This window comes from Cnephaeus nilssonii, assembly GCF_951640355.1.
Source record: "Cnephaeus nilssonii genome assembly, chromosome: 5".
Lineage (NCBI taxonomy): Eukaryota > Metazoa > Chordata > Mammalia > Chiroptera > Vespertilionidae > Cnephaeus > Cnephaeus nilssonii.
The window spans coordinates 80,750,109-80,769,621 of record NC_137076.1 but is presented as its reverse complement, the minus strand read 5'-3'; the positions used below and the strand labels follow the sequence as shown (position 1 = coordinate 80,769,621).

Below are 19,513 nucleotides of genomic sequence, written 5' to 3'. Positions count from 1 at the left end.
CTGTATTTTAGTTCAATCATCTTTTACAGACCCGAGAGGGCTAACCTAGATAGTTAAGACTATAGCAATATTCATTCTTCCCTCTTCCTTAATTCCAAACTTACTTAATGAGGAGAAAAATAAATCTATGGGTGAAACTATTATTAATTTATTTAATTTTCAGAAATATCTAGCTGAACCTAATCCTTGGGAAAGGCAAGACACATCAATAAACATCCTCCATTAGCAACATGAGATTATTTTTAAAGTTGTTAATAATAAATTTATTTACTTTAAAAATATATATTTTTATTGATTTCAGAGAGGAATGGAGAGGGAGAGATACAGAAACATCAATGATGAGAGAGAATCATTTGATCGGCTGTCTCCTGCACACCCCAAACTGGGGACTGAGCCTGCAACCTGGGCATGTGCCCTGATGAGGAATCCAACAATGACCTCATGTTTCATAGGTTGATGCCACGACTGCCAGGAGGTTAATAATACATTTAGATTGTAGACTGCTTAGTAGTTACTACAGCCTAGAAAAACTATAATCAATGTGTTCCTACTCCTGACAAGCCTAATGATATGCTTAGCAGGGTAGTTGGTTATGAAAGGAGCATGAGAGAACTTCAAAGGTTATCCATCTGTTTATACTTATGTATGGTTGAGGAACATAATTTTTACAGAGTATATTATAGCATTATATATATAATCAGGGCGGATCGAAGCCAGGCCTGTCGGGAGGAGATGGCGGGCGATTGGCTGGCAGGCCTTGCCCCCGCTTGGTGGGGGCGCTGATCAGGATCAGCGGTGGGGGGAGGGGCCATGGGAGGTTGGCTGGCCAGCCCTGCCCCCGATTGGTGTGGTGGGGGCCCATTAGTGGCGGGGCCAGCAGGGGGGAGGGGCCGCAGGCTGTTGGCCAGCCGGCACTGCCATTGGTTGGGGTGGGGCCTATCTGGGTGGGTCCAGGTGGAGGGAGGGGCTGTGGGCCGATCAGGTTGGTGGGGGCTCATCGGGGCGGGGCCAGAAGGGGAGTGGGACTGCAGGAGGTTGGCATGCAGGCCCCACCCCCTATTGGGGTAGGGGGGCTGTCAGGGGTGGGGCTGGCCAGGGGGAGGGGCTGTGGGCTAATGGGAGCCCATCCGGGGCAGGGCCGGCTTGGGGGGAGGGGCTGCAGGCCAATGGGGTGGTGGGGGCCCATTGGGGGTGGACCAGCCAGGGGGGAAGGGCCGCAAGGGGGGGTGTTGGCCGGCTGGCCCCACCTGATTGACCGGTTCGCTGGCCACAGTGGGCATCATAGCGACTGGTCATTCCAGTTGTTACTACGGGTCACTGGCTTTTTATATGTATAGACTAGAGATCCGATGCATGAAATTCATGAAAGCATAGGCCTTCCTTCCCCCAGCTGCCAGCACCGGCTTCCCTCTGGCACCTGTGATCCAGGCTTCCCTCGCAGCTCTGACTTCATCTGGAAGGTTGTCCAAAGGATGTCTGGTCTAATTAGCATATTACACTTTTATTATTATAGATAGGTCTTAGCCTTGGCCAAGTAGCTCAGTTGGTTAGAGCATTGTCCTAGTATGCCAAGGTTGTGGGTTCAATCTCCGGTCAGGACACATAAGAATCAACCAATGAATGTACAGATAAGTGAAACAACAAATTGATGTTTCTTTCTCTCCCTCTAGAATCAATAAATAAAAATTAAAAAAAAGAAAAAGATAGGCCTTACTTGCTAGCAAAAATGTGATATAAAGAAAATAAACCTTGTTTTATCTAATTAAAGAAATATTTTATATTTAAATGATAAAATATTATACTGCATTCTTAATGGCACAAAATAGCAGTTTTATTGGAATATAGAAAAATTTTATTTTAATAACATGGTATCACCTGAGTGGACCTTCCTTGTATTTTGCCATACTATCCTGGAGTTTTTCATCAGATGCCCGAGTATCTCTAACACTATAATACACAGAGTTAGACCGAACCAAATGAAATTGCTGATATTATACACCATTTTTTGATGTATAAAATGACAATTTTATATGGTTCAACCTAACATGAGTTCAGCAGTGTTTCACTTTCTACAGTAATCAGTATTGAACTACCTTGTCATCCATCATTTGAACTTCTTTGTTTAAATATAATAAAATAAATACAATAATAATAATACCTCTGTATACTTGATTAATTCAACTGTCCCTTAAACAACAGTAGCAGACTTTCCCCCTTCTACCTCCCCTTATCTCCAGCAAAACTGCCTTATAATCATTAAGTGCTGAACAATATCTACTAAATATACCTGGACATTTACATTTGGCTTTTCCAACTTTTGGGAGTAACCACCTGCTATTTGTTTGATAAAAACTTCAAACTCAAAACTAATAAAGATCCCAGTAAGTATCTCACAAACTCTATGATTACCAAATAAAATATAGCAACACAGGACTAGAATATAGTACTTATGCTGTAGGCAAAGTAGCTTTAACATAAATTGCAACAGTTTAGGATTTTTTACCCCCAGAAATTGTAGCCTCTTGGAAATGATCACTTGTACTTTCTTTACCTTTGCTAATAAGAAACTGCACAGTGCACAAATGACCAGCTCTTGCAGCTTTCATCAAAGGTGTTCTTCCACCTTCAGATTCATGTTCCTATTAAAGAAACAAAAATAATCCATCAGTAACAACTCATTAAGCATCTATTTTAAATACTTAGTATTAATGACATAGACATAATGAAGATTAAATACTTACTCCATGTAGTCACTTACACAACCTACCTCAATTCCTCCAAAATATAGGATTAATTTCAGTCCACACTAGGTGGTATAACCTTTTAAGGTCAAGTTCAGTTTTGTAACCAAACTATAACCATTAAAGATAATACTTATGTTTAGTTTGAGCCCCAAAGAGAAATCTCTGCATTTTCCTATTCCTAAGATTAAAAAGATATTTTCCAAACTATTCATCTGAACTGTGATAAAGGAGCCTTAGTATTGTGAGGTGATTAGGAGGATCTTGATCTTATTATATCAGAATTCAATAAGAACTCTATCATAGGATAGAAACCAATCCCTGAAGAAAAATACTATGGTAATTCAGGAATAAAGGAAAAAATAAAACAAAAAAATATACCAATGAGCAGATATTTCTTAAGGGTAGAAATTAAATATTTGAACATCAAAGGCAAAAGAAACACTTTTATAATATAATAAGGACGGTTATTCTAGGAAGTTTGCCAGTAAGAGGAATGGATGACTAAACAGCTTCCAACCATTCTAATATCAAATGACACTACAAGGATTATATCTGTATGGTAATTAGCACTATCTGCAGTAGATCTGTTAACTCTTATTCACTCATCTAAATATTAAAATGTAGCTGATAATATCACTTCTATGAAAAGTTCTCTTACCTATCCACTCTTTCATTGTGTGCAAACAGTAATTTCTGTTATTCTGGTCTTCTTTTGTAACTAAGAAATACTTGATAAAGAACAGTGATTAAGTCAAGCTTTATTTCAGCTCTGTTCTAATTAACTGAGAATCCTTTAGCTACCTAATACATAGTAAATTTAAAAAATTGTTTGCTATGCCAAAAAGATAGAATTTAATCTATTTACATAACTATCTGATCTACAACTCAGGCAAACTAATAATGAAAAATAAGAGTAGAGCCCAGCCACGTGGCTCAGTGGCTGAGTGTTGACCCATGAACCAGATCACGGTTCAATTTCTGGTCAGGGCACATGCCCAGATTGCGAGCTTGATCCCCATTGTGGGGCATGCAAGAGGCAGCCGATCAATGGTTCTCTCTCATTATTGATGTTTCTATCTCTCTCTCTTCCTCTTCCTTACCTTCTGAAATCAATAAAAATATTTAAAAAAAAGAAAAATAAGAGTAGATTGTCAACCCAATGGAAACATTACATTGGCCTGTGGTGACAGAAATGCACTCTAAAATAGATTTTAAAAAATCTTGATGGTGTAGAATCTTTCAACCTCCTATAAAAATCAGTTTATGCTTTAACTTTTAATTATTATGTATATGGTGAGGCAAAAGTAGGCTTACAGTTGTGAGTATGCAAAACAGAGTTTATTCTTGTATTATTATTAATTAATTATTGTATTATTTTCCATATGGACAATTGTAAACCTACTTTACCCCACCCTGTATATTGATTACACAACAACCTTTAACTCTAATTTATAGATAATGCCAACATAATTTGGCTTTAGAATGTATTTTAAACCTAAAGTCAAATATAGGTAAATATAAGATTCTGGCAACTTCAAACAAAACAGAATATACAGTGAAAATCTTACTCAGAATGACCTAGAAAGTTGTTTGTCTAATTTTTCATCTGACTTATTTCTGAAATATCATAACTAACAACACACTGGAAATAAATTACTTCTTTAGCAACTTATTCCCCCTCTTGCCTCAGGGCCTTTTTGCTCAAGCTGTTCTCTCTTCCCTATAATATTTGTCTATTAGTTCTTTATCATCCTTCACATCAAGTCAATTATCATTTCCTCAAGGAAGACCTCCCTGAACTTCTTGACTTACAGTTCTATGAACCGCTCCTTCAAAAGTTCCAATCATATATTAGTTTGTGCAACTATTTGGCTAACATGTCTCTGCCACTAAAATGTAGGCTCCATGAGAACAGCAACCGCATCCATTTTTGTTTACCATTATAAACCTAACATCTAAAACAATGAAGGGCCTGAATACTGTTTACCAAAAAGGAACCTTAGCATAACTGACCTCTTAAATCTTCCCTTTCATAGTACTGAGGTTTGAAGTTTTAATTTTCTAAGTAAATAAGAGAAAGAAAAGTTAATTTAACAGGAAATTAAGAGTAATAAACTTAGAGTAAGATGGTCATTATCTGCATTATCTACATTATTACTAAAGCATGGGTGGGCAATAAAGTCACTTTTCCTTTTTCTTTCTTTCTTATCTCTTACATCTGACAGTGACATCCATCAACATTACTGGATCACAAAGACAAAAGATTTTGCCCTGCTTTAAATTTTTAATTTACTAATTCTATATACTTAAAAATTACCATAGCTGATAAAAGAAATCAGAAAGTACTTGTCCCAAGATCAAATCAAATTTCAAAATTCAACATACTAACAAAAATTTCTGAAATGAACGGTATGAAAACTGCCTATTTTATTTTACTCCCTATAAATATAAATTCTTTTTTTTAAAATCCTCACCTGAGGATATTTTTCTACTGACTTTTAGAGAGAGTGGAAGAGAGAGGGAAAGACAGAAAGAAACATCGATGTATCTCACATTGATTGGTTGCCTCCTGCATGGGGCCTGACCAGGCCAGGGCCAGGTAGGAACCTGCAACCATGGTTCATGCCCTTGACTGGAATCAAACCCGAGACCCTTCAGTCCGCAGGCTGACGATCTATCCACTGAGCCAAACTGCTAGGGCCATTCCTTTGGTTTTTAACAATATAATTATGTTTGAGAAACTGGCTGGGAAAACAATACTGCAACTTTAAAATGTATTGATAATATTTCATGTCCTAAAATTAATAATGTATGTCCCACATGTATCATTTGTACCAAAATATCTGACCAATAAATCTTTTTAAAATAGGAATCAAATTTGTATATATTATTTATGAATGTTGGGTTTATTAGTACAGCTAAACTTTGTTCAAGATCAATAAAATTTCAGGATATACATTATGATTTTCCTTGATAAACACAGAAAATTATTTTCCAAGGCTATAAATTTACATATTGTGCAGTTTAACATGGTTTCTCTGTTCTTGGGAACAGCTACAATAATATAGGGATTATGTAGTCCTTGAACATTTGGCCTCTTACCTTCATTGGATGGCTGATTTAAAACTACTGATTTAATTTGTAATATATTGTTCTATTGAGGGTTCCTATTCTTCTTTTTTTAAATCCTCACCCAAGGATATTTTTTCCATTGATTTTTAGAGAGTGGAGGGGAGAGGGGGAGTGAGAGAGAGAAGGAGAGGGAGAGATGTGAGCTACATCAATTGGTTACCTCCCCCACACTCCCAGGGCACGCAACCCAGGTAACGTGCCCTTGATGAGAATCAAACGCACAACCCTTTGGTGCATGAGCTGATGCTCTAACCACTTGGACACAATGGCCAGGGCAAGGGTTCCTATTTTGAGTCAATTTTGATCATTTATAACTTATTTACAAAATCAGCATTAATTTCATCTAATTATTCAAATTTATTGCTTGTTCATATGATTGCCTTGCAAATTTTAAAGACATCTATCTTACCAAATAGTTCTAACTCCCTTTAAGTGTCTATGACTTACCTATGCCTTTCCTCATTTTGAAGTCTGGCTTATTTAATCTATTTCAGTCGTTTTTAAAACTCAGCTTTTAATTTTGCTTCTCACAACTATTTTTTCCTTTTTATCCTTATTTTTATGTTATTGCTTTTTACTCCATTAAGTTTTGCTTTTATCTTTATTTCCTTTTTTGTTGTGCTACTACTAGCTTAATTTACTCTCATTTATGTATATACACATATAAAATTTTCCTTCTATGGACCACTTTAGTTGTATCCTCCTCTCACCCAAGTTTTGATGTGTAGTTTTGTGATAATTTCTACTTTGTAATTTTTACTATGATTGCCTCTTTAACCCACAAATTATGTAAAAGTATTTTTAATTTCCTAGGTGTATGGAATTTTAAAAAAATGTTTTATTGTTGATTTGTACTTTTAAAGCAATAGAGATCAGAGAATGCAGTCCATCTGATTAAGTAGTTTTGTGTGATTTTAAAAAAATTAATCCTCACTCGATATTTTTTCCATTGATTTTTAGAGAGACTGGAGGGAGGGGAAGAGACAGAGAGAAACAACAATGTGAGACAGTCACATCGATTGGTTGCCTCCTCCCCTCCTCCCGCCAACATACACCCAGATGCCAAAACCAAGGCACATGCCCCTGACCGGAATCTAGCCAGTGTGTATTGGCTGACGCTCTATCCAATGAGCCAAAATGTCTAGGACAAAGGAGTTTGTTTTAAAGACGTTTGTGGCCTAATACATGGGCAATTTTTACACATGTTCCATGTTGGAAAAGAGCACATAACCTATTTATTTATAAGAGCAAACTTGATTTTTCTATTCTTAACAATAGTTTTATGTTTGATCAATCAGTTTCATAGAAGTCTGAAAAAATTTTATCACTACAAATTTTCTATTTTATCTGGAGAGTAGATCGTTAGTTACTAATTAATGATTGTTGTATCAGTTGGAGGAACATTTATCTATCTATAAAAATGCTTTTGGCCTAAAATTGTATTTTGTCTGGCATTAATTTTGCCTTACATACTTTTTCTATCACTTTTTCAATTTTTCCCTATCATTTTACTTTAGGTTTGTGTTTCTTTCTTTTTTTTTTAAATATATTTTATTGATTTTTTACAGAGAGGAAGAGAGAGGGATAGAGAGCTAGAAACATCAATGAGAGAGAAACATTGATCAGCTGCCTCCTGCACACCCCCCACTGGGGATGTGCCCGCAACCAAGGTACATGCCCTTGATGGGAATTGAACCCGGGACCCCTCAGTCCGCAGGCCGACGCTCTATCCACTGAGCCAAACCAGTTAGGGCTTTAGGTTTGTTTCTTGAAAACAGACTTTTATTTTTAATCTAATTCAAAAGTCTCTGCTCTTTGACAATTGAGTTCAATGGATTTATATTTGTCCTGATTACCTGCTGTATGTTTTCTTTAAAAAATTCTAAAGTTATTTAGTGTTTGATCAACACAAGGCCTCTAGAATTGCTTTTAATCTTCTAACGCAGTGGTCGGCAAACTCATTAGTCAACAGAGCCAAATATCAACAGTACAACGATTGAAATTTCTTTTGAGAGCCACATTTTTTAAACTTAAACTTCTTCTAAGGCCACTTCTTCAAAATAGACTCGCCCAGGCCGTGGTATTTTTGTGGAAGAGCCATACTCAAGGGGCCAAAGAGCTGCATGTGGCTCGCAAGCCGCAGTTTGCCAATCACTGTTCTAACACATCCTTCTGAATTTCATGTTATTGCTGTCCAGAATTTTGGTATTACTTTGGTCCTAGGCATAAAATTTTAGGGTTTAGGTTCTGGCCAGGTGGGTCCATTGGTTGCAGCATTGTCCCATACACTAAAGGCTGTAAATTCAATTCCTGGTCAGGGCATACACCTGGGTTGTGGATTGGATCCCCAGTTGGGGTGTGTATGGGATTGATGTTTCTCTGTCACATGATATTTCTCTCTCTCTCTCAAATCAATAAACATATCCTTAAGTTAGGATTAAAAAAAATGTAGCTTTTATACTAAAATTTTTATAATAGTTTTACCAATTTATTTGCTTACCGTAACTTCTTGCATCCCAGGCCTTCCTCCAGAGTTCATTTTTCTCCTTATTGATGTACACATCTTTTAGTAGTTCTTTTAGCAAGGGTCTTAGGTGTTAAGCTCTTTTATTCTTTGTAGACCTGAAAATATGCTTATTTTTCCTCCTCTGGAATGGTAGTTAAGTACAAAATTCTATATTGTTATTTTCTCTTGATATTTTGAGGATATTAACCACCAGTATCTTCTGTGGTTATTAGATAGCAATAATGGCTTTATTAAGGCTCAGCAGAGTCCTAGTCTGCCACGCTTCACTTTTGGGTGACACTGAAGGTGGAGGCTGTTTGAGATTCTGAGCCACAGTCTATTGAGCTGCAGCTAACTTGGGGAACCTCAGCAGGATGGGGCTGGTTCTAGCAAGCCCTGGGCTCAGGGTGGGTGGCACGGTGTAATTATTATTGATGAGAATCTGTCGTCAAAATGTTGATTATTGTTCCTTTGTAAGTAATGCATTTTTCCTCCAGTAGCTTTTAAGATTTTTTTCTTTATCCTTAAAATTCTAGTTTCATTTGTTCTGTTTAGTGATTAATTTTTTAATCAAGGATTAACATTTGGCTTAAATTCTAGAAAATTCTACATCATTATTTCTTCAAACATTATCTCTGCTTTCTATTTCTTTTTTATTTTATTTTATTGATTTTTTACTGAGAGGAATGGAGAGGGATAGAGAGCTAGAAACATCGATTAGCTGCCTCCTGCAAACCCCCTACTGGGGATGTGCCCGCAACCAATGTACATGCCCTTGACCAGAATCGAACCTGGGACCTTTCAGTCCGCAGACCGACGCTCTATCCACTGAGCCAAACAGGTTTCGGCTCTGCTTTCTATTTCTAATCTCTCCTTCAGGAACTTCAAATAAGATGTATGTTGGAACTCCCCAATCTATCTTTTTACTCTCAATTTCTCTTCATATTTGTGCTATACTGTATTATTTCTTGTTTTATCATCTGATTCACTAATTCTTTATTCAACTGTATTCAATACACTGTTTACCCTATATATCGTTTTTATTTCCCAATTTCCCTCTCAAAGTCTAAATTTGCTTTATTTGATACCCACCTGTTTTCAATTAATAATTATCATTTTATTGCCTCACATTGTTTTACAACTATTGGTCATAGTTTAAAAGAAGCATATTAAAAAATTTTAAGATTAAAGTCTTTTATTTCAGTTTCCTTGGGCATGAAGTCTCCTGTTTTGCTGCTTTTTGTTTGTGTACTTGCATTTTGACTACCTCTGGACATAATTTTGCATTTGAGCTTTATAATTTATTTGAAGAAGCTTGTTTTGCATGAGAGTTGTTTTTTTCTTTTATTTCAATCCACAAACTTATCCCTTCTAATGAGATGGTTTTGGCAGTTGCTTCAGTCTGGCCCTTTAAGACCATTTCAGATCTTTTATTGGTAACTTAAGTTTTTGGTCCCACACAATTATTTAGTTCTGCTTACTAAATCAAAGAATGGTGCTCTCCAGGTTTTAGTTACTGCTCTCTTTACTTCTCCCCTATTACAAGAACAATTAAAATAATTTCCAACTGCAACTGTGGGAAGCTGCTTGGAGCTTTTTTTCCATCTTGGTTCACAGGTAGGTAGGACAATAAGGTCCCACCCAGTTCGTTGCTTCATTCTGATAGACTAGATCTATTGGCCTGCTCCACGTGAGATGTGTTGGGTCCCTATGTCACCACAGAAGTTAAAACTCCAGTCCCATTGCCCATGTTTTTAAGCCTAAATTCTTTTTGGGCCTATGGCGTCAATTGTAGATCCATAATCCATTTATAGTCCAGAGAGTTCTTTAATTTTTGTTGCTGGGTATAGCTACATATTTTTTAGTTTAGTTTGTTTTTCTCCCATATTTTATTTAATATGTCTGTGCTTGAAATGATAGAGAACAGAGAGGTTTCAAAAAGCTAAGTGAACTTGACTTCATGACTGGAAGTCATTTATACTTATGTTTAAGAAACTTTGAGATAGCTGAAAAGGATGCATTCAACATACAATAACTTAGAAAAAAACTTGGCCTTAAAAAAAACACACATTAGAAATTTTGTGCGTTTTACAGATAGTTTTAGATCAAGAAAAAACTGTTAAGTTTTCCAGTTTTGAGTAGTAAAATGAAACAATATGTATATATGTTATTCCTTAATTAACATTTAAAAAGTGGTAGGTCATGCTGAGTCCCAGCCCTGGGTTGTGTTCTAGTGCTTCACTATTACATATTAAGAAAGCTCTTAGCTAGAAATAAATATGCTTCATTGTAATAAAAAAAAGCGGGAGGTCATATTTAAGGTTTATTAAGGTTAGCTAATCACTAACAATTGAAATATATTGATAAGTGGATAATTAGAGCTCATAAGCCCCCTAAAAAGCTTATCTATGTAAAATACACTACAAAGTTCTAGTTCTGATAAACACTATGAGAAAAAAGGTACAGTTTTTTATCTATTTGTTTTTATTAAGTTTATTGGGGTGACATTTGGTTTTAGATTATAAAATTCAATTATACACTAAGTTTATTTTCTTCAAAATAAGTTGATTTCCTTTAAAATCATAGTCATGGGCACCCAAGGCATGCATATAGATATATATGGATTTTAACTGTATCACAGAGGTAGAGTTTTCTTGGAGTTGGAGGAGAACTGTGTCTAAGGGGAAGAATCAGAATCACAGGAAAGGGAGGTAGACTGTTTAATAATACATACAGTATATACTAGAGGATTCTGATACTCTCCCCAGCAGGATATGTTCTTCCCACCCACCACTGTATATTCATCAATACCTTAGTGATCTACTGTTAAGGATGAGATTCATAACCCTTGTGAGAACTGAGAAGGAAGAGATTAAGAGGCACTGTCCTAGGGTTTGCTGTTTAGCATCGTTTCTAAAAATCACAAATAACAAAGAAAAACCAAGCTTCTTCAGTTTGAATGAAGGAAGAATGATTGATTGTAAAGCAAAGATGAAAAGAGAAAATAACTATACAATGATGCAGAATAATCTGTACAAGACTCCAGGATTGTCTCAAAGTGTGAGTATGGAGGAATTGTCATCAGAATCTCCTGGAATATTAGTTAAAATGCAAACTCCCATTTCAAATATGCTGAATCTGAACCTCTAAATGTGGGGTTGCAAACCTCACTTTTAAAAAGTATCCCAAGTTTTGAGACTTATAGCCAGAGAGAGAGAGAGAGAGATTTATAATTAATTTCCTTTAACAAATCCAGGGAGAAAGAAATACCTTTTCTAAAATAATACTCAGCTTGCCGAAACCGGTTTGGCTCAGTGGATAGAGCGTCGGCCTGCGGACTCAAGGGTCCCAGGTTCGATTCCGGTCAAGGGCATGTACCTTGGTTGCGGTTGGGGGCACATCCCCAGTAGGGGGTGTGCAAGAGGCAGCTGATTGATGTTTCTCTCTCATCAATGTTTCTAACTCTCTATTCCTCTCTCTTCCTCTCTGTAAAGAATCAATAAAATATATTTAAAAAAAAATAATACTCAGCTTTACATTCTAGATAGGAGCCTGAGATACTACACAAACTGAGTAAAAATTCAGATTTTCATAATATTTTGTGAAATAAATTTATTTTGTTCAAGTTAGAATATAACAATTTCTTATTCAACAAGCCATTAATAAAGATATTAATAAGCATTATAATTAAGAGTGGCTTGATACTGAAAATTTTATTTTAGATGGCCCAAGTTGATTGTGCTCAATCATAATTTATTCATAATTTATAATTAAGCATTGCTCTTGAGTTTAAATAAATCCCTCTGGATTACAATGGATATTAACTTTGCTTGATTTTTAATTATTATTATTTTTTAAATATTTTATTGAGTTTTTACAGAGAGGAAGGGAGAAGGATAGAGAGTTAGAAACATTGATGAGAGAGAAACATCGATCAGCTGCCTCTTGCACACTCCCCACTGGGGATGTGCCCGCAACCAAGGTACATGCCCTTGACCGGAATCGAACCTGGGACCTTTCAGTCTGCAGGCCGACGCTCTATCCACTGAGCCAAACCGGTTTCGGCAACTTTGCTAGATTTTTAAAACCATTAGGCACAAATTCCACATTTTTTTTCCCAAAAGAAAAGGAGTGTTTGCTTATAAATAAGTATTCACCTTTTTAAAAATCAATTTCAGAATGAGGTAACAGGAGACAATTTTAAGGAGAAAAATTTTAATGTATATAAATTAGGGCATGAATAATATAGTAAATGTTATAACTAATTTGTTGTTTATCTGAGGATTATACATATATTTAAATATAATTTTATTGATTTCAGAGAGGAAGGAAAAGGGAGAGAGAGATAGAAACATCAATGATGAGAATCATTGATTGGCAGCCTCCTGTACACCCCCAGGGGGGATCGAGCCCACAACCCAAGCATGTGCCCCGACTGCAAATTGAACTGTGACCTCCTGATTCATAGGTTGACGCTCAACCACCAAAGCACACTGGCCAGGCTGAGGATTATATTTTTAAAATCCAATATATTACTCTAAATCTAAGTTTCATATTTCTGATGAACAAAATTGAGAGCAGGACTTTATAATTGAGATTTTTTCTCTGGGGTATCTTAACTCTCCCAATAGGGAGAATACAAAAGAACTAACTATCTGAATAAGAAAATCTATTTCCACCTATGAGATTTGTTAGGAATACCACATAAAAAAGAATACTAAGGAAGCAAATTACTAGTAATGTAAATCTTTTTTTTTATTTAAACTTTATAATCTGTTTCAATTGAAGAGGATTTCCTTTATCACCCACCAGGGTCCTGGAACTTCTTGGTTGGAATTCAGATATCCAGAGTTCTGGTTACCTACAACATCTATTCTTTATGTAGTAGCTTACAAGCATCAAAGGCCACCCTCACCTGATGCTTGGCCGGATCTATGCCCTCCAAAATAGTCTTCATGTCCTCCTGCTTGTCCTGTGAAAGGAAAAAGAAGAACTCACGGATCTTATTCCAAAATGAAAATCACATTTGGCCATGAAGACCATGTGACTGACTGGTACTTCAAATGCTGGGCTTTATTAAACTCAGGCTCTTTAATGAAAAAGATTCTCATCAGTAGAGAACATAATCCAGGAGCAGAGATTTTTCATGCCTTTGTCTCCCAACAACTAAAGCCACAGAATCAAGAACAATATCTTTTAACATCTAACTAAAGAAAATAATTAAATGATTTGGAGATACCACAAGCTGGGAGAAAAAGTAAGGAAAATATTGTAAGATAACTACATGGTTATATTTAAATGCATGTAGTGCTCATACTTTTCAACTAAAATCTGAGAGAGAGAATATCTGTATTTTCTCTAGATCTAGACTCCTAACAGAGAGAAAGTACTTGAAGGTGAGATAAGAATATAATTGAGGAAACAGTAATAAGCTTTGCAGTCACCAACCAGTGTTAACTAAGTTTCCAAATAAAAGAAATGTGGCCTAAAGAAGGCTTTATTCTAAGTCACTCCTACCTCCTACCTAGTGTTCTTACCTTAAGGGGATGCATGCTCCTATAGTAGAGATTTGGTGAGAAAGAATTGTGAAACAACTACATTTGTTAAGGCTCGCTTCCTCTCCCTGCTCCACCCTTATATGATTTTCAACAAATGGCAAGCCCCATTCAAATATGAATAATAAGCACAAAGTATCCAACATAGAACTTAAGAAGTTCCTACAAAAATGGAAATGATAAAAGTGAAATATTTCCCTACACTTTCAAAAAAAAATTAAAGCACATAAATTCTTTAAATAGCTGAACAAAGTGATATAACAGCAAGAGGAGATTTAAAAGTGAGTTGGGCATGGCCAGTGTGGCTCAATGGTTGAGCATGGACCTATGAACCAGGAGATCATAGTTCAATTCCTGGTCAGGGCACATACCCCAGAATTTGATCTCCAGTGGGGGGCATGCAGGAGGCAGCTGATCAATGATTCTCTTTCATCATTGACTAGAAGCCCGATGCACGAAGATTCGTGCCAGAATGGGCCTTCCTTTCCCTGGCTGCCGGCACTGCTTTCGCTCTGGCCAGAGCCGCCTTTCCACCTTCCTATGCTGCTCAGAGGCCCCGGCCACGTAAGCAAATTAACTGCCATCTTTGTTGGGTTAATTTGCATACTCACTCCTGATTGGCTGTGGGCATCATGAAGGTACGTTCAATTAGCATGTTTGTCTATTATTAGGTAAGTTGTTTCTACCTCTCTCTCCCTCTCCCTTCCTCTCTGAAATCAAGTTCAGGCACTCAGGGATTAAGAAGCCATATAATATGAAAGACTAGAAAAATTAACACTGATCCACCTAAGCAACTGGGAGAAACAGGGTCATAAAACAGAATATAAATGTTATACAACCAAAGTAATATAAAAATATAACTCCTGAAAATGTTATGGTGCAAGATACATTTAATTTCTTCTTTCAGAATGAAGTGAATAGATACTGTCTGAATACTTGTGTTTTTAAAAAAATATATATGTTCTTTAAAAAAATTAACAGGAGAGAACCAAGATGGCAGGAGAGAACCAAGATGGCAGCATAGGTAAATACCTGTACTTGCTGCCTCCCACAACCACATCAAAATTACAACTAAAATACATACAACTATCATCCAGAACCGCAGGAAAGCTGGCTGAATGGAAGTACTACAATTAAAGAGGTTAAGAAAGCGCATTAATGCCCTAGCCGGTGTGGCTCAGTGGATAGAGCGTCGGCCTGAGGACTGAAAGGTCCCACGTTCGATTCCGGTCAAGGGCACATGCCCAGGTTGTGGGCTCGATCCCCAGTATGAGGCATGCAGGAGGCAGCCAATCCATGATTCTCTCTCATCATGGATGTTTCTCTCTCTCTCTCCCTCTCCCTTCCTCCCTGAAATGAATAAAAATATTTAAAAAAAAAAAAGAAAAAAGAAAAAGCGCATTAAGACTGGTAGGAGGTGTGGAGGCACAGAACGGGCTGGCACCCGGGTGTGCCACTTTTTTAATCGGGAGGGAGATACAAGCTCCTGCTTACTCTGAGCTTCAGTGCTGGGCGAGACTCGGGAGGACCCAGACACATACGGGGAGAAACTGGACTGTCTGGCATTGGGGCAGGAAAGCGGGGGCGGCTTTCTTCCAGACGGAGGTGCTCAAAACAGTCATTGTTACTGTGCTGGCACCTCCCAGGTACAGGGCTGACTGGCAGCCATTGCTGTTTGCTCCGCTCTGGAGATTCCCTGAGACCCGCCCTACCCAATTTACAACCTCACCCACGCTGTGCTCAGCAGCTTTTGCATATGAATGGCCTGTCTTTTCACAGCCTAAAACCTGTCAAACAAGCTGCAGCTGGGTCAGGGAGCCCCAAAGCTATCAAAAGAAGGTCCAAGCCTGCATCAGCACCAGCCTTCCTTGCTTCACAGCTGGGCCTCGTCTGGGCACTTCCAAACCCCATACAAAGAGGAGGAATCTGCAGATCTCTCTGTAGCTCCTGCTGGGCGGCCCCAGACAGTGGCTGACTTTGCATCTCCTTGGACATCCAAGAGCCAGTGTATCCAGTAGTCAGTGCAAGGCCATACCAGATTACAACTCTTCATATCCATAAGTGACACACTCAAGGGGCAGACTCAGTGAGCACCAAAGCCCCACTGAAGGAAGTCCTGCCCCATAAGGGTATCTCCTGCACAGCAGCTCTTCCATTGTAGACACAGCTGGTCCTCACAGCCAATTGGCCTGGAGGTCAATTCCTCCCAGGGATACCAACAGAAATCAAGGCTCAACTACAAGTCTGTGCACATAGCCCACAAAGGGGTGCACCAAGAGTGTCCACCTCAGGTGATTGGGGAGGCTGAGCCACTGGGTACACAAGGCCACTCTATCAACTCAAGGAGACTTAGCAGCTACCCAATACATAGAAACAAACACAGGGAAGCAGCCAAAATGCAGAGACAAAGAAACATGTCACAAATTAAAGAAATGGAAGAAAGCAAACTACTGGATATAGCATTCAAAACCACAGTTATAAGGTTACTCAAGAATCTTCTAGAAATTTCCGAGGAACTTAGTGAGACCTTCGAGGATCTTAGTGAGACCTTCGAGGATCTTAGTGAGAATGCCAAGAAAAAGGAAAAGGACCAGTCAAAAATTAAGCATACACTGACTGAAATAATGAATAAAGATTCAACAGTAGACTAAAGGATCCCAAGAATCAAGTCAAAGATTTGAAATACGAGGAAACAAAAAACACCAACTGGAAGAGCAAAAAGAAAAAAGAATCCAAAAATATGAAGATAGTGTAAGGAGCCTCTGGGACAACTTCAAGCGTACCAACATCCAAATTATTGGGGTGCCAGAAGAAGAGAAAACCTATTTGAAGAAATAATGACAGAAAACTTCCCCTACCTGGTGAAAGAAATAGACGTACAAGTCCGAGAAGCGCAGAAACCCCAAACAAGATTAATCCAAAGAGGACCACACCAAGACACATCATAATTAAAATGCCAAGGGCAAAAGACAAAGAGAGAATCTTAAAAGCAGCAAGAGAAAAACAGTTAGTTACCTACAAGGGAGTACCCATACAACTGTCAGCTGATTTCTCAGCAGAAACAATGCAGGCCAGGAGGGAGTGGCAAGAAATATTCAAAGTGATGAATAGCAAGAACCTACAACCAAGATTACTCTACCCAGCAAAACTATCATTTAGCATTGAAGGTCAGATAAAGAGCTTCAAAGACAAGAAAAAGCTAAAGGAGTTCATCACAACCAAACCAGGATTATATGAAATGCTGAAGGGTATTCTTTAAGAAGAGGAAGAAGAAAAAGGTAAAGATAGAAGATTATGAACAACCAAGTGACAACAAATACATATCTATCAACAAGTGAATCTAAAAATCAAGTGAATAAAAAGTCTAATGAACAGAATAAACTGGTGAGTGTAATAAAATCAGGGGCATGGAAATGGAGAGGACTGACAATTCGTGGGGGGAAGGGAGAATGAGGGGGGTGTGGGAAGAGATTGGACAAAGATCTTATATGCATGTATGCAGTATCTATGATGAAAATGGGGTGGCGAGGGCCTGGGCTGGGGTGGGAACCGGGTGGAGGGGAGCTATGTGGGGGGGAAAAAGGGACATCTGTAATAATCTGAACAATAAAGATTAAAAAAATTAACAAAATATTTCAAAATTTGCATTTGGAAATGATGTCTGAGTATTCTTCCAGAAAGTAACTTTATACCTGTGTTTTATATAGTTCACCAAAGCTTTGGGAGCAATTAATGAGCAGTTCCTAGGGCTACTTGGAACACAGGGAGACTTTTTAGTTAAAACAAACATGGAGCCTAAGATCAAAGCTTAGAAAATTAAACCATCAAGGAAAAAAGAACGAAAGATCTAATTCATGTTAATGAGAATGTGGAAAATCAGGAAGTCTGAATAGTTAATGGAAGTATAGACTGATTCAGCACTTTTGACCAATTTGGCAGCAGTGATCAAAATTTTAGATGTGGGCCCTTTGGTAACTAGAATATCACTTCTAGAAATTTATGTCTATAGATATATTCACAAAAGTAGAAAAGATATGTAAATGTGCTTAACAACATTTAGTGTAACACCATTTGTAATACTTAAACTAATAACCTAGATGTTTATGAATAAATAACTAGTTAAGAAATAAGTAACTGTGAAAAGAAATGAGAAATCCATATATTAAAAGGAAAAAGTTGCAGTAAAGTGTTATGTGACAACAAATCCACTCTATAAAGACATAGAGCCCACATACACAGAATATACATATATTTGGGCGTATAGAAATGTCCAGAAGGACACACAACATATTGCTTAAATTAAAAAAAAAAAATCTTATGAAAGAGGACTTGATCCACATAGTAGCCCTGTGCACGAATCTGAGGGCCAGTAGCTCTCTGCAGGGCCTGGCCGCTCCATGCCCGCTGCCCAGAGGCCCATCTGCAGCTGGGCGCAGAACGCTTGCCTCATCGCCAGGCCGACGAAGCAAGCATTCCGCCAGGCCACTCATGCTGCCCAGTCTCAGGGGCCGCCGCCCCCCTTCCTGCCCCCGGGACTGGGGGACTCCGGCAGGGCTGAGAGGACTGGGCGCTGCCATCTTGTGGCTATGGGCATCACCAGATTTGTGATGGACTGATGGTTAATTTGCATATTACCCTTTTATTAGATAGGATAAATTTTAATATAGATGATAAATTGATCCTTCAAAATTTTTTCTTTTTTTAAAAAAAATATATTTTATTGATTTTTTACAGAGAGGAAGAGAGAGTGATAGAGAGCTAGAAACATCGATGAGAGAGAAACATCGATCAGCTGCCTCCTGCACACCCCCTACTGGGGATGTGCCCGCAACCAAGGCACATGCCCTTGACCGGAATCAAACCTAGGACCCTTGAGTCCGCAGGCCGACGCTCTATCCACTGAGCCAAACCGGTTTCGGCCAAAATTTTTTCTTATTTTTAAGGGAAGTCTGTATCAAACCTCATTTTAAGAAAATAAATTCTAGGAATAAGAACCAGAGGGTGCTAAGGCTCCCATTAGCTCAATTATTCTAGGAAAATGACCCCTAAAAGGTCATTTGGCTGGCAGAATACATTCCAAGGAAAGCAACAAAGGTCAGAAAGCTTACTTATGCTTAAGAAAGAAAATCAGTGATAGACCACTGTGACATATTCAAAGGGTCCAATTTCCTCAGTGTAAAAGTGTTTGAACTTTTAGTAAACCCAGTAAAAATAATAAACCCTTCAAAGTTATGGTCAACGCAAGAGACAATCAATAATAATAAAAACCAAAATTCTACTTCAGTAAGAAATTATATGAAGAATTAAACCTTGATAAGAATGTTTCTTTCAATATATGTGACTTTTTCTTTTTTAAATATATTTTATTGATTTTTTACAGAGAGGAAGGGAGAGGGATAGAGAGTTAGAAACATCAATGAGAGAGAAACATCGATCAGCTGCCTCCTGCACATCCACTACTGGGGATGTGCCCACAACCAAGGTACATGCCCTTGACCGGAATCGAACCTGGGACCCTTCAGTCCCCAGGCCGACACTCTATCCACTGAGCCAAACCAGTTAGGGCAATATATGTG

General features: G+C 37.9%; 1 protein-coding gene across 7 annotated transcripts in view; it reads right to left on the bottom strand.

The window, feature by feature from the left end:
- The window catches only part of LOC307100685 (ankyrin repeat and KH domain-containing protein 1), a gene marked incomplete at its 3' end in the record, with an annotated part of 127,204 nt that overhangs the window by 46,738 nt on the left and 60,953 nt on the right, over window positions 1–19,513 (bottom strand). For 4 of the 7 annotated variants that reach the window (XM_079773212.1, XM_079773208.1, XM_079773209.1 and 1 more), the window contains exons 11-12: window positions 13,298–13,354; window positions 2,552–2,639 (exon numbers count right to left, since the gene is read on the bottom strand). In XM_079773212.1, the coding sequence (XP_079629338.1) occupies window positions 2,552–2,639; window positions 13,298–13,354 (145 nt within the window). Of the gene's footprint in view, window positions 1–2,551; window positions 2,640–13,280; window positions 13,355–19,513 lie in introns of those variants that run through there. The other 3 variants (XM_079773213.1, XM_079773211.1, XM_079773214.1) reach the window with 2 other exon arrangements.